Source organism: Mus musculus, chromosome 9 (assembly GCF_000001635.26).
Source record: "Mus musculus strain C57BL/6J chromosome 9, GRCm38.p6 C57BL/6J".
NCBI classification, from domain to species: Eukaryota; Metazoa; Chordata; class Mammalia; order Rodentia; family Muridae; genus Mus; species Mus musculus.
The window spans coordinates 105,278,776-105,294,553 of record NC_000075.6 but is presented as its reverse complement, the minus strand read 5'-3'; the positions used below and the strand labels follow the sequence as shown (position 1 = coordinate 105,294,553).

The window sequence follows — 15,778 nt, the reverse complement described above, 5'->3', positions numbered from 1 at the left end:
GCAAATGTAATACTTCCCATGCATATTAAAAATTATTATTCAGATTAAAACTATTTATAGGCAAAAGAATAGCATGAATATTCCACATGATATAATATTATTCTTCCTATTTGGCTCTGATTTTTATAAATTAATTGGATTAGAATTTTGATCATTGTTTCTAGGATTCAAGAGAGACCATGTATTTTAGCTAATGTCATTGAGAAATGCCAACACTGTGAATAATCTCATTAATATGTAGTGTTAAAATGAGCTTTTGGAAGTAAAGAGTAGAGCTGTGGCTGCTGGGGAGCGGAGGGCATGTTAGACAAAAGCAGTCCTGAGTCCTGGCAGTCTGTCCCTCATACATTTCAGTGGCTAATAGTATGGGACTGAATAGCTGAGGGTTGCTTAGTAGACCTCTTACCACTTCCCCTCCAACATGGTGCCTACACATTCCTTGGCATGTATTTCCATTGTCCTTGTTATGAGCTTGCTCATTCTGAGGTAGAAGGAATCTCAGACATTGGGGTGGTAGCATCTTCAGGATGCTCAGAAGTAAGTGTTATCTTCTCCTGATAGCCCAGGGGTTCCCAGAGTTGACTACAGGCCACAACTTCCTTGTATGTTCTTTAGAAGAGAATCACATGAAAAGTTAAGAAGAGATATAGTCAGTTGTGGGGCTGGACCATGAGGGACAGACCTGATGGTCTGGCTTCCTGCTAACCAGTCTGGTTGTTAAGACAGGCAATCATGCTTATTTATACTATAGATACGGTGTAAGCAGTTTGTACTGATTTTTATACCCTTGTATCCACTTTACAGAAAGATTGCTGAAGAAAACTATAAAGAAAATGACAAAAGGATGCAGGCCCTGAGATCCCGGAATGTGGGGTCCGTGCATGCCCATGTGCTCCATGTAAGCACCCCTCATTCATGTCTAAGTGGGTATTTCCTTGCTTTGGGTCCCTTAGAGCCATCAGACTAAATGTGTAGGAAATGGGTAGAAAATAAAGCACCCAGACCGACCAGGCCCAACTTTAGGGGGACTTTAAAAAGTAACCTGACAGTTGATGACAACTCCGATTCAAACCAGCTTGGATCTAGAAGTGGACCAGTTGATTCAGCCCTCTTACATCATGTGACCACAGTCTCCAGGATAACCGGAGATGATTAACTGACAGGACAGATGCACATGCACCTGGCTTTCACTTCTGACCTTTGTGTCTCACCTCTCCAGTCCATCCATCCCTTTTGTCTTATTTTTATTCTTTAACCTCATTTTCTGTCTCTCATCTATATCATCATGTACTGTGATAATAACTTTGCTCAAACTGAAGGACCACAGATATAATGAATAGGGTTGCAGGATTCCCCTCAACCTTCATTCAAGTCTTCTATATTTGAAATCTCTGCGTGGTAAATGCTATTTTCATTCATAGTTGAGAGTATCTCTCTGGGCCTTGGTGGTAGGAGCTAATACCAAGGTAGTCTATGTGAGGGGTCATTTGGGGCAGTTGACATCAACAGCAACCTCATAGCTTTTCTAATAGAGGCACCATGGAGAAGAAAAGCTTTAAGATGTTCACCCGGAGTTTTCCATATCTGAGATGCTCTCCTTGAACAGAAAGAACAAACCTTGAGACTGTTGAACAGCCTGAATCTCAGTGCTATGAATTCTATAGCTTAGCTTAGTCACTACAGGTCTCCAACCCCTGGATTTGGCAGAAGCCCAAGCAAGTCTTTCTTTTAGACAAGTGAGGCCTGGGAACACTAGTTTTCTGTCCCGCTCTGGGCAAGACAATGCTCGTCTGTCTTACTCAGTTCTTTAGAGGATCGGATAGTCCAAAGTTGGATCGCACAGGAGATCTGGTCTTCTCTATGCACCGATGGGTTTTCTGCTTACTGAGCTGGTCATCAGATACTGTAAGAGTGCTGGTGATAAGTGTTCCATCCTACTCAGTGCTCCACCTTTCTGGCACCACAATAGTGCTCAGTTATGCCCTCTGCTCCACCTTTCTGGTACCCCTATTTTTAGTGAACCCATTTGTGGAATCTGTCACTGGTCTCAGAGACCTGGGAAATTTCCTGCTCATGGGTACTGGCAAATAGAGACATTTCTGGCTAAGAGGACATGGCGTCAGCAACAGGACCAGGTCTCAACCAAGAGAAAGGTCTGGATGCCACCACAGCATTGAAGAAGCCATGCCTCAAGAAAACGGAGTGCCTTGCTTCAGGACTCCAGACACCCCTAGGCATTGTGACAATCGGTGGCTTCTAGTAGTAGGTCTTTGCCCCTGAAACTGTCTGCTTTGTCTGAAAACCCAGGCATTCCCAAAGACCTAGATAAGGAAGCTGATGGGTTCCTAAAGGTTCTGTATTAGTTAGTGTGAAAACTACTTGCTCAATCAAGATAAAGTAGAGTGCTTGTTTCTGGAATGCTTTTGAGATCTGAGAGATTTCTTTGCTAAGACTGGAGCTTGGGAACCAGATAGTTTTTGTTTGTTTGTTTTGGGTTTTTTTTTTTTTTGTGAAGCCTAAGTGACCTACTTCCCTCCATTTCCCTCTCCATTTCCCCTCCCTCCCTCTCTCCCTCCCTTTCTATGTGGCCCAGACTGGCCTTAAACTCATGAGCCTCCTGCCTTAGTCTCTCAGGTGCTGAGATACAGGGATGAGAAGCCACTCCAAGCTCTGAGATTATTTTGAAGTTATCACATGGCAAAGAAGAGAAAGATCTTACAAGTTAGGGACCAATAATCTACTTCACCTGTTCACTTTTCTCCTTTAACCCCTTAAGATAATCATCTTTGTCTGATATAATTATTACCAGTAGTCTAAACATACTGTGACATCCAGAGGTGCTGAACAACTGTGAAAGCCAAAGCTTGTTTGTAACCTCTGCAAATTTGCATATTAAGATTCTAATGATAACCCCAAGACTGCATGGCAGGCAGAACCTCAGGAGGAGATTTTGTTATCGCATGTTATCGCAAAGAATATGGAGCCAAAAAAAAAAATCTTTATTTTGGCCCAGCTCTGACAAAGAAAGGTTGCTCAGAGATCCTGTGTTCCTGGCACACGCCCCTGGTGACTTCATGCATTAGTTACTTTCCTTGATGCTGAGACAGAACCTACATGACAGGAGCAACCTAAGGAGGGGTTTGCTTTGGGGGTGAGTTTCGGGGGGCACATGATTTGAAATTACGATCCATAATGGCAGAGAAGTTGTTATGGTGAGGAGATTGCATTGGCCCTCAGGAAGCAGAGAGAGACAAACGTCATTGCCCAGCTGACCTCCTTTCCTTTCATCTAGGACCCCAGATGGGGCTGTGGTGGCTGATGCTGCCCACCTTCAGAGTAGGTCTTCCTTCTGCAGTTCAACCTTTCTGCAAACGCTCTCATAGACAACACAAAACATGTCTCCATAGTGATGCTAAATCTGGTCAAAGGGAGAAGTAAGATTGGCCATCACACTTTCCTATCTCTCAGCAAGTTGCAAGTGTGTGTATGTGCGCACATGTAGACACATTCACAACGAACACAGATGCGCGTACACACGCTAACTCACGATGTCTTGTTCTAGCTAAAGATTCTAGTTGATTCTCTTGAATTTGCTGAGGTTTAGCACCACTGTGGCCCTGAGCTTTTCAGAAGTTGTTCCCTGGGCTTGTATATGGATAGGAGCATTGTTAGGACGTCAGCGTGGGGTTAACAGATGATCCACTGTTAGCCCTCTTCTCCTCTCTGCCAGAGGTCGGACTGTCTCCAGATGGCTGTCTTGTAAATTCTGTGACTTACATGACACTTTTCAGACTTCAGAATGCACCAGAGTATCCTGTGGTGGTGTTTGCTCTGGGGTAGGGGCTGGGCTTATCAGATTTCTGATAGACTTCCTTTGATTCTGATATTGATGACCAAGGATTACATCCTATTAGCCAAGGGCATAAAGTGGGGCTCCTGAACATGACCATCCTCTCTAGATGAAGGAATTGAAAACGACAACAAAGAGCAGATCTCTTATCTCTTTAGAGGGGAAAAATCTCATTTAATGGGAATAGAAGAAAAGGAGGTGCATCCTGCGGGAAGGCTTTCTTGTTCACCCCAGGAGGACCGGGAGACAGACAAGCAGGCAGGGAAGAGGCGGGTTGAATCATACTCACAGACACAAGAGGGAGACGGGTTTAATGGTATTCACAGAACAATGCAAGAAGCTAAACACTTTGCAGAGGCCTGAAGGGTTTTCATCATCTCAGGGAAAGGCATTGCTGAACTGAAGGAGATGAAATAAGATATGACAGAGGTTGAATTAATCAGATGCAAGACGCCGAAGGAAGATGTAATAAAGGGGAAAGGCAGCCATCTTGGACTGCATTTCCTCGCCCCATCTTCTCCACATCCTGATGGCTTCATCTCTTCCCAATTTCACTGATACTCTGCCCTCAATTCCCTTTTCTCTTCTCTCATGCCTGCCTGCAACAAACTCCTGGGTGGTTCACTGTGGGGAGTCTGTCTGTTGCAGGTGTGTGGATGTTTGGGTCTGTGCATGCATATAAAGACCAGAGGTGAGCAGAGGGGTCTATTCTGGGAGGTAATGTCTCTCACTTAGCTGAGAGCTCATTGATTATGCTAATGCAGCTGGCCAGTAAGCCCCAGGGATTTTCTTGTCTTCTACCTCTCCAGCTTTGGGATTAACATCTGTCTTTTAACATCTAGATGCTGGGAAACTGAGTGCAGGTCCTTACACTCATATAGCAAGCACTTTACCAACTGAGCCCTCTCTCCAGAACCCTCTGAGTATTTCAGAAGCAGCTGTAGGGGGAGAGTTTTGGGAGTGAATGGGTCCAGTGTGCCATATGTTATGAAAATTCTCTGAGGCACTTAGGAGAGTGGTTTGATTTGTTTTCAGACTTTAACTGACAATGTCTTTATTTTGGCAGGCATTTTCTGCTTGGCTGAATTTAGGTTTTGAAGTCTTGAAGCACAGTTGAGAGTGGAATCATGTTTGACTCCATTTCTTAAGAGGATAGTAGTTTTAAAAAAAATCTTCAATTTACAAGGCAAGCCCTGGCTGCCTTTCTCCAATGGCATCTACAGTCACACATATGCTAAGTCTGGAAGAAGTACCTAGCCAGCCAGATGTCCTTATGTGTGCTGGGAGCAGGGTCAAAGAGTAGCTCACTGATCCGTATCCCAGAGAGGCAGACACAGCAATTGTGTCCTCTTCAAAGAGAATCCCAGCAAGTCACTCAATTGAGTGCTTATTTTCAAATGCCTTTTGACATGCATTCAGTGATGATAGTCCACCATCTCCCTGTTCTTGGGTTCTCCACCCACTATCTGAGCCTTTGCAGTCTGCATCCAGCTGTACCTCCAGGAGGGAAAGCAGACTTATAAACAATACTCACAAATGCCTTGCTGTAAGGGGTATGGGGGCGTGACTTCATTGATTTGACTTACATGATATTACTTTGGACTTTCCTTTTAATTTATTTCTTAATAAAAGGCTTTCTTGGATTAGTTTTCTCACCCCCATAAAAGCTGCTTATCAGAGAAAATAGGACAATTCAGTATTAGGTTTAGTTTGCAAACACACAATGCAATAATTAATAATAATAATAAAATAATAATATAGTAAAAGACAACTGATATATTGAAATTCCTACTAATATGTTTGGGCACTTTACCATTTATTTATTTATTCACTCAGTTAGTTTTGTTTTTGTTTTGTTGAGGCAGAATCTCATATTGTGCAGGCTCTCTTCAAACACACCATCTAGTCCAGGATTGCTTAATGTTCCTGCCTCCACTTTATGTGGTGTTTTGAATGAAACTGCCCCCATAGTCTCATATATTTGAATGTTTAGTCACCAGATCATGGGACAGTTTGGGAAAGATTGGAAGGATTAGGAGATGTGGCCTTGTTGGAGTAGGAGTGATCTTATTGGAGGAACTATGTCACTGGGGGTAGGCTTTGAGGTTTCAAAAGTCCATGTTAGGCCCAGTCTCTCTCTCTCTCTCTCTCTCTCTCTCTCTTTCCTGCCTGCCGATCAGGATGTAAATCTCTCAGCTAACACTTTTTTTGCAATGCCTGTCTGCTTCCTAACATGATGATCATGGACTAACTTTCTGAAACTGTAAGCAAGCCCCTAACTGTTTTTTGAAATAAGACTTGCCTTGGTCATGGTGTCTCTTCACAGCAACAGAACAGTAACTAATTCAACTTCCCTGGCTGAGATCGTAGGCCTGTGTCGCCACAGCTATGCAGTTTCCACAGTGCTAGGAACTGAACATATGACTTTTCATGTCAGGGAAACATCTATCAACCAATATACATTTCCACACTTACCTTTTCTATTTTTGAACCTGAATTACTTCATCATTTCTTAGGTATTTGTCTTTTAGAATTTGGAAGTTCTTATACTCCAAAATCCAGACAAGACTTTGAAGTCATTCAACTCAAGGCATTTAGTTTTGAAGTGAAATCGAGCAGGGCTGGGATGAGGAGGGGTTAGGTGGGACACTGTGGGCACACACAGGAGAGAGATGCTTGCTTCTAGTTGCTGATGGAACCAATACTTGGCTGAGCCTTTGACTTGGCTCCTTGGGTATCTTGATTGGTTCACCTAACTATGTCCTAGAATCTGATTCCTACAGAGGTTAAATGTTTTGCCCAAGGTTACTGTCTGATTGAAGACCATTTCTCTTATCCCAAGTTAGCAACTTAAAGTTTGAAAATGCTATCAAGCTTAGGAGAGAAGAATGTTGCTTTCTTTGTGGCAGGGCCACTTTCTTCTGTCAGCTCTCAAATTGTTAATTCCCATCCCCAAGGAACTAGATGAACGGACTTTGGAGAGCCTGCCTGAGCCTCAGTCCCTTCCGTGCCTGGACCTCGATGAACTTGAGCCCAGTTTAGAGGACACCATTGTTGACCTCGGACATTATGGTACGTGTTTGCATCACCTCTCAGCAGGCTGCTTGTCTGGTCTCTGAAGTCAATCAACTCAAGACATTTAGGTTTGAAGTGAAATTGAGCAGGGCTGGGATGAGGAGGGGTTAGGTGGGATACTGTGTATGTATCAATGTATGTGATCACCTGCCATCGCTGCTCAGGGCTGGGTGGGCTGACATGCGAAGGGCCTTTGTCCTCTTTGTAAGAGTGAAGATGAGTTAGAAACTCACACGTGTTAAGAGATGTCTTCTGAGTGTGAGAAACAATATTGCCATTAACTGAGTAAGAGTTACCCAAAGCTCTACTCCTCTTTCATCATTGGCTCCCTTGCCCCTCGGGTACATTTTAAGTGAAAACACAAACCAGACTTTGCTAGATCCACTATCCAGATGTGCAAACATCATTGCCAGAGACTTAAGAGTGTTCAGGGTTGTTAACCAGCTGGAGGTGCCACATGTCGTCTGTAGAGGAAGCCCATGGCTACCCGGTCTTTCTGGGTCTTTGCTACCGTATCCATGAAACAGGAATAATGATTTTTTCCTTCTATGATTATTATCAAAAAAAAAAAATTGGGCGTGGATGTTCTCTAGTGCCTAGCATGGTAAGAGCTGAAGAAAGAATCAGTTGCAACACTGTGAGGGACACTTTTGGATGCAAGAGTCTTCCTGCTCTTCTTCACAAGTATTCCTAGAATAACTAACACACCAGGAATCTTAAAAATGCTCACTAATTATTTCTTGAATAAATGAATTTATTAATTAATGAGTAGATGAAGAAGTAAATGGGTGGTACATTAGTTTAGACCCTTAAGAAGCAAATGCCAAGGCAAGACTGAAATGCATGACATTTTATTTTTTGAAAATACTTGTATGAAAGTAAAAAGCTAGGAGAGGCTAGGAGAGCTGACAGACCACCATCCAGATCTCACTGCACAGAAGAAGACAGTGGAAATGTGTTGTCCTACTCAGGAAGTCTCCCAAGCCACCTACCAGGTGCCTGCACTCCCCCTTCCCCCTGGGTTTTAGCAGCATTTGCCTGCAGGGTTGGTAGCCTCCGAGAGAAGACCTCATTGGCAGTCTCATTGGTCCTGGAGGTGCTGCACATAAACTCTTTTCACAAATTGAACATTAAGGAAGGAAAACTGTGGCTTGTGTCTTCATCTCAGCCCAGCACTCGAGGTCTTCCTGAACTAGTAGAGTGTGGCTCACCTCCTTCAGCCAAATGGAGAGGCGCACCTGAAGCTCATTAAGCTGCCAATTGCCAAGTTCAGTGTGATGCTGGAGGCCATCTCATAGCAGAATGATGACAAGGGCATGCATGATGCCATCAGATGGCTTTGCCCTCATTTCTTTTTATTATATTAATTGTTTCCATTTGAGGAGGAGTGGGGGAAATCAGCTGTTCCAGAGTTTTTCTTTCCTTGAATAGGAAGCTGGGAAAGTTAGGGCTTGTGTAGCAACTGCTGTAGGTAAAGCTGTGCTGGAGGGTGTGTACGGAAGGGAGAGTTGTCCCTATGAAAAGGAGCCCAGGACAGGATAATAAACTATCATCTGAGAGAGAGAAGTGGGAGTCTGTTCTCCTGCTTCAAAGAGGAAAAGGTATCTTTAACTGTGCTTCTGAGAAGAGGAACCAAAGACTTGAAGACATTTACTCAAGGGCCACCCAACTTCTTTCTAGAGTAACCTCTCCTCGCTCTCTCCCAGGCTGCGATGCACTTGTAAGAAACAGTCAAGTGCGGTAAGTGAATGAGACCTTCAGAGGCAGCGCCTTTGCTGTGGGCTCCGTGCTAAGGCTAAGCTACTGTAAGCACAGAGTGGTTGAGGGGCTAACTCACTCCTCAGCCAGCTCTGACCATAGAACTTATGCTACAGGAGACGGGAGCTCCTATCTTCCTTCCCTCTCATGTTGGCCTGTTTGACTGTGGTGAACAATATGCTGATTATCAGCTCAATTGCAGATAGACAGCTCCACTCCCCCGTGCTCCTCCTTCATGCTTACGCTCCATCATAAACTATAAAATTCAAAATAGACCAAGTACAGAGCACAGATACTTTATAAAATACTGTGAACGTTTCCCTTATTTTTCTGTAAACTTGTATCTTACTACTTATTTTCTCTCAAACATAAAATTGAAAACAGAAGCTTAGGTATATGTAATGTTTGGGGTCGACAGCCCATTAGAGTGGTAAGCAACTGAGATTATGGGCGAGCACTTTGGGTGACTGTGAAATTTTGAAGTAGGGCACTTTAGCTTGTTGATGAACCTTTAAGTGGGCACTCAGTGTTCTTTGCTTTCTGTTTCTTAATGCAACGCCATGCTTTCAGCACCTGGAGGAACCGTTATTTATTACTGTCTAGCATAGACCTAGAAATTATGCAGTCATGTTTTTAAAGCTCCTACCACAATCATTTAATCCGCTTTTGATAATGAACTGGAAAATTCCTCTGGGAAGTGAGGAGTTAGCTGTAGAGGAAGATAGGGTAAGATATTACTTACATTTGATACGCATTCATTTGCATAGAGCTGATTTACTCTAGCTAGTCATGGGTTACCATCATAATCACATGAGAAGACCCAGCTGCAACGCTAAGGCGTTCATCCCATTTAATTCCTCATGTGTGCTACTGATGATTTCTTGAACATTATTTTCTTTCAAATCCTCATACACACACATACACACTCGAGTGTGTGGTCGAACCTGTGGGTTGAGACCCCTTTGACAAACCTCTATCTCCAAAATTATTTACATTATGACTCATAACAGTAGCAAAATTACAGTCATGAGGTAGCAATAAAAATAATTTTGTTTGGGGTTTCCCCACATGTCGCTGTCCAGCAGCCACGGAGAACTGGGTATCTGAAAAGGGAGGCTGGGAATGAAAAAGGACAGAGGGGCGGGCAGGCAGGCAGGTGAGAGAAGGATGAAGCCAAGGCCAAGGCTCAAAGTTTAATTATCAGCTCTGTGGTTATATAGGCAACTCCCACAGACCCATCCTTTTGCTTCAGCAGGATTGAGTTGCTAAGCAAGCTCAGCAGGCAGCCAACTCCTCAAGACTCAGGCCAGACAAGGACTCCAGCCAGGTTGTAAAACCATCTGGGGTTTGTTTAGCCTATTTGAGGCTGGGGGAAGGGCACAGCCACACCATGAAAAACTACAGGATCACAGCATTAGAAGGGTTGGGAACTGTTTCCTTAAGCCAACCTTGAGGTATGGAGGCTGCCCATCTGAAGTCTAAGCAAATGTAATCTGTTCATCGCCTCTCCAATCAACCCTTCAGCAAGTCCTAAGCCGCCTCTCAGTTTCGGATAAAACTCTGACCTCGTGGGGTTCTACTCCCTGTGGTAAATCTTCACGCCCTTTCCTCTTCTTAGAATATGGAGAGAGGCCTCCTTTATTGTGCTTTGAATACCAAATGTTCCCATAGGCTCATGTATTTGGATACTTGGTCTCTGGTAGCTGGTAGCTGGTGGCTGGTGGCTGGTAGCTGGTAGCTGGTAGCTGGTAGCTGGTAGCTGGTAGCTGGTAGCTGGTAGTACTGCTTTGGGAGGTTGTGGAGCCTGTGGGAGGTAGAAGCTTGCTGGAGAAAGTGCAGGACAGGCAGGCCATGGGGTTTTATGGCCCAGCTTCAAATCCCACTCATTGCTCCCTGACTGCAGATGCAGCATGTCTTGGGTTCCTGCTGCATCCCTTCATTCCTTAAAATGACTTTAAATGAATTTTAGATACTCATGAGAGCGTCACAAGACTGAAGTCTAAAGAACACTAAATTTGTGAGTCATGACAGGACACACATAATTGACTAGAACAGTTCATTCTCGAGACGTTACTGAGATGCATGCAGGAAGGTGCAGAGCTGCAGAAGCAGGCGGAATAAAGCTTTACAGAGTTTGTCTGTTCAGGTCTGTTGTAGTCCCAGTTATAGCATCTAGTGTTCAAGGCCATTTTCCAGCCATGCATGGGAAGGCAGGCCAAGTGGCCCTTCCAGTGGTTATCATGCCTCACGTGACTGCAACCTGAGAGCATCAAATGTCTTTGGCACCCTTTGAGATAGGACATCTTTAATTCCTTCACGGGCATCTTTATCATCTCTTTCTTTTATATATCCAAGCAAAAATCATTTGAACTTTCGCTCAATGTTTTCAGCATTTTATTTTCTAAAAAGACACCCTCTAGTGACCCAGCAGTTCTACTATTGCCAGATAGAGATGAAAACAGAACTCTAAGAGGATGAAATGCAAACATCCTTAGACTCACTCCTAAGTGTTAGAACTACAAACAAGTCCCGCATCCTCCATCAGCATGGGAGGTCTCCCTGGAAATGAAAAATAACATCTCCCATGACAGGAAGTGTACATAAATTAAAAAAAAAACAATATCTTAAGCAAAGAAATCCCACACTAGTGAGTTTAGAATGAAAGGCCATATTTCCACTAACACTAAACCCCAAGAAACAAATCTCCAAATGAAAGGTTCCAGTTTGGGGCAATACAAAAATTATAATTTTAATCCAGGACATCTATGAAGACCAGGTTGACCCCTGAGGTGTCCAAAGAAAATGGAAATTTGGTTTTTTTCCTCCTTAAGTGAAACAGAGAAATCTATTTAGATTACAGAAGAAAAGCCTGTTGGCACTTGGGTGGCTGGGAGAGAGCTTGCAGACTCTGGTAGGCAAGGGAAACATTGCTTTCATGGAGCCAGCAGGGGCGCTAGTGAGCAGTTCCACTAACGAGTTGCTAAGAGGAAGGTGAACAGGCTGAACTCCAAAGGCCGTCTCTGTAAAAACAGCTTACAGCATCACACACACACACACACACACACACACACACACACACACACACACCACCTCTCAGCTCTGTTAGACGGGATGGCAATAGTGTTTCCTTGGTACACTCTAGCACTGGTGCTGAAGACAGGAAATGACGTTAAAAGGACACCCTAGAACCTTTTATGGTAATAGAAGTGTATTCTTAGACAGAACCCCACCAAGCTTTATACTTTAAATGAGTGCACTTTGTTGCTGATAAGATATATATCAGTAAGATTAGTAGGAAAAAAAAAAGACATGAGCAGAGAAACAGAGGAAGACAAAAATCACCGTGTTAATCCTAGTGTCTGCTGAGTTACACTCTCATCCACGAGGAACATCTACAGAGTTGAGGGTCTTAGGCTGGCTACTTAGACAGGAGGTAGAGATCCCTTGGTGCTTCTGCCTTTAGTCTCTGCTATTGGACGGTTTGTATTGGGGTTACAATCAACCCTGTGGGCAGATTTAAAAGGATCTCGTGCCCGCTAAGCCACCTGGACATACTGGATAGTTTTATGTCAACCTGACACAAGCTAAAGTTACCTGAGAGGAGGGAACTTCAATATGAGAAAATGCCTCCATAAGATCCAGCTGCCGGCAAGCCTGTAAGGCATTTCTTATTTAGTGATTAATGAAGGACACCCCAGCACATTTTGGGTAGTGCCATCCCTGCGCTGGTGGTCCTGGGATCATTAAGAAAGCAGGCTGACTCTCTATATAAGACATATGTAAGTTCTGAAAGATTCATAAAGATGTAGGAACAGACTCTGTGGTTAATGGCTTTTCCACGTCTGAGTCCACACTGCCCGAGTGTGTTAAAAATTAAAATATACTTCAATTCATAATTAAGCCTGAAAACATGAATTGACTTCCTGCATTAAAAACAACTACTGGGAATTACTTAGTAACAATGGTTAGTCCTTATACTTTCTAAAAGATCCAGTGATGACCTAAATTTTCCTTAGTTTACAAATGCAGTAATAGCAATTCAGAAACGCCTTTAAAGTGGGACATTTGGATTGGGATCCAAGACTCACACTGAAGTGGGACTTAAGCCTCCACTCTCTGTACACACAGATGATGGCTACTGTAGTTTTACACCAACAGAATGCGTTAGCATAATGGTATGAGAACACTCGTGGAACTTTCTTGGTTACTTAAAGAAAAATGCCTGGACTTATCCAGACACCTAAAAGCTGTGGCCTGTTAGACTGTATTCAGGGTTGGGGGTGATGTTTACAGCCTAATATGTGAAAAATTCCTGGTGTAAACTAAGCATTTAAAATGTTTAGACCTAAGTAGAAATCGTGATATATCTAGTGCTAGCTCTAACCAAATTAATGTTACATTAATGTTACAAATACTAAAGTGCCTTTGCAGGTCATTGGCAGGCATTTTATGAAGAAGTGTTAGCAAGGAAACCAAGAACATGTTAACTTTAGTTTACTCACTTACTAGTGTCAAACACAAGGAGGCCCACTTCAGCCTGATGATATGGTACTCCAGCTGCTAATAGGATCTGCGTGACAGAAAGTGCACGCTGCCTAAATATGTTAGCACATTAAAAAACTATACTGCCATCCAACAGTTAGATATGCATGATTTATTTAAAAGAGAGATGACTACCCCTGTAGCCTTTTGAATTTGTAAGGGGAAAATGTATTTTTATCCAATATCTCAAATAGATTTTAAATGGATGATGTTAGCTTTAAAATATACTATTATGCTATAATAATATACTTGATTGCACTACACACTTTGTACAAAGAAAAACAAGCAAGAAACTTAGGGGAAGTGAGAAGCTTCCTTGGTGTGCTTTTGCACCAAGTTGTGCTCTGAAACATGGAGATAAAGTCTGGCATATTTATAACAGAGTATTGTATGCTCTTTCTGTGGAAATAAAACTTCTGATATGAGAAAGAAAAAAGAAAGAAAGAAAGGAAGAAAGAGAGAAGAGAAGAGAAAGAGAAGAGAAGAGAAGAGGAGAAAAGAAAAAACAAAAGAAACAAAACCAGGCTGAGGAGCAAGCAAGCCAGTAAGCAGCACCCTTCCATGTCCTCTGCACCAGCTTCTGCTCCAGGACCCTGCCCCGTTTGCATTCCTGTCCTGATTTCCTTCGATGATGAACGGTGATATGGAAGTGCAATCCCAATAAACCCTTTCCCCCGTAAGTTGTTTTTGGTCATGGTGCTTGATCACAACAATAGAAACCCTAATGAAGACACAAGGTATGAGAGGGCTGGGGCGATAGCCTGAAGAGCAGGCCTGTAATCTCAGCAGACAGGTGTATGTAGGGGATCAGGAGGTGAAAGTCAGTCTGGGGTTTGTATTGAGCTTGAGGCTAGACTGAGCTACATGAGACCCTGTCTCCAAAAGTTAAAAAAGAGAAACAAACAGAAAAAAGAAAGAGAAGATTGCAAACCCTGCCCATCGTAGAGAAGCCAGTGGGATACTGCCTCAGAAAAGAAGACCAAGGCAGTGGGGATGCTGGCTCAGAAAAGAAGACCAGGGCAGTGGGATGCCAGCTCAAAAAAGACCAAGCACTTCAGTCACTTAGACAGCCCTGGCTCTTCATCGTTATTCCAAAGCTTTGCTCTCCTCAAGCATGACTAAGGAACCTTGATGGTAGTTTTATTAATATTTTATCCTCTGTTTCATTGAATTATGTGCATGTTTTATTACGGCGTGTCTTCCTACTGTAATAATTGATTCCCAGGAATAAAGACCCCTGCAGTCATTCACTGAATCTAATATTGAACTTTTAAAAACATGTGGATTCTTCACCCTGAAGCATATTTAATAACTTGGAGTGTTTCTTCTGTATAATCAGTCGCTAACTAAAATTTAAAAATTATATCTAATTTGAAAAGCTAAAGTCGGTACAGACCGACACTTCCCTAGACAGCCACTTTGATGTAACATCCTAAGAAAGAGACACAGAAATAGGACACTAGAATCCCAGAATATTAGCATTCACAGAAAAGCAGCACCCGTAAATGTCTGAGTAAGTTTCTCAGCTGAGAAGGCTGTGATCTTCCTCTTAGCAAAATAAGAGGAAAATGTAGCCATTAAACTAAGGACCACACTGCTAGAGAAGAGAAGAGAACACACCTAGTTACCTTGCCTGGCCCATCATGGCTCAAGTCTGGAGTGAACCAGTTAAAGAGAAAATTAAACCATCCCCATTGGCAGATTCTAAGGTTGCGTGGGAAAGTCGCCTGCAACATTGCTTACAGTGGTCTGCATTCTCCTTCAGGGGAGGCATTCACTCCCTGCTGCATAGCCCACAGTTGTGCTCTGAGTTCAGTAGACCCTACCTGGAAAATCCATCATGGTGCCCAATAGTTCCTAGGTTACCATGGGACTCAGAAAAGAGACCTGTGTTTGGGTCTTGACTTTCCTGTATGCCAGCACTCAGATTTTGAGTAAGACAGTTGCTCTGATTGTAGGGGAACAGTGTGTCCACCTCTGCATAACTGCTGGGGTCATACAGCCGCAAAGGCATCTCTCTCTCTCTCTTTCATAATTGCCATGGAATTGGTGATGCCAACCTCATAAGTGCTGAGTTTTTAACAAGCCGGGATGCAGTAACTGGCACAGGCAGCGCCTGGCTCGGGTGAATCGGGGCTGCTTTCACTCCTCTTGATGCCTGCTGGAACCCAACCCATCCTTTAATCCTGGCTCAAAGACGCCCTTCTTGCTTTAGCTTGTTCCGATACCTACAACTGGGACTCCTTGACTGCTTCCATGATTTTTGTTCCCCTTAGAACCTACTTTCTTCTGCTGCTTCAGAGTACCACGAGTCTGTGCTAGAGTCACGCCCTAACTTGAGTTCTACCACTGAGGTATCTTTACTAATAAGTCTTTTGAAAATCACTTCTTAAAGATGTAAATGTAATCATATTTAATTAAAATTTTGTATTAAATTTTCTTTATTCTTGTGTATGACACATGTACACAATGAAACAGGATCATATCCACTCCCAGGCCCCTTGTCTCCTTTAAGTCTAATTAATACTTCCTGTATGTGTTTGCGCATAGACC

The 15,778-nt window shown here is 43.1% G+C and overlaps 1 protein-coding gene across 12 annotated transcripts in view; it reads left to right on the top strand.

The window, feature by feature from the left end:
* Nucleotides 1–15,778, top strand: part of Nek11 (NIMA (never in mitosis gene a)-related expressed kinase 11) — a 233,369-nt gene that overhangs the window by 100,971 nt on the left and 116,620 nt on the right. For all 12 annotated transcript variants that reach the window (XR_003947831.1, XR_379760.1, XR_379761.3 and 9 more), the window contains 2 exons: nucleotides 805–898; nucleotides 6,808–6,922. Coding sequence is in view for 9 of the 12 variants with exons in the window: in XM_030244174.1 (XP_030100034.1) it covers nucleotides 805–898; nucleotides 6,808–6,922 (209 nt within the window). In the remaining 3 variants the exon portion in view is untranslated. The remainder of the gene's footprint in view (nucleotides 1–804; nucleotides 899–6,807; nucleotides 6,923–15,778) is intronic.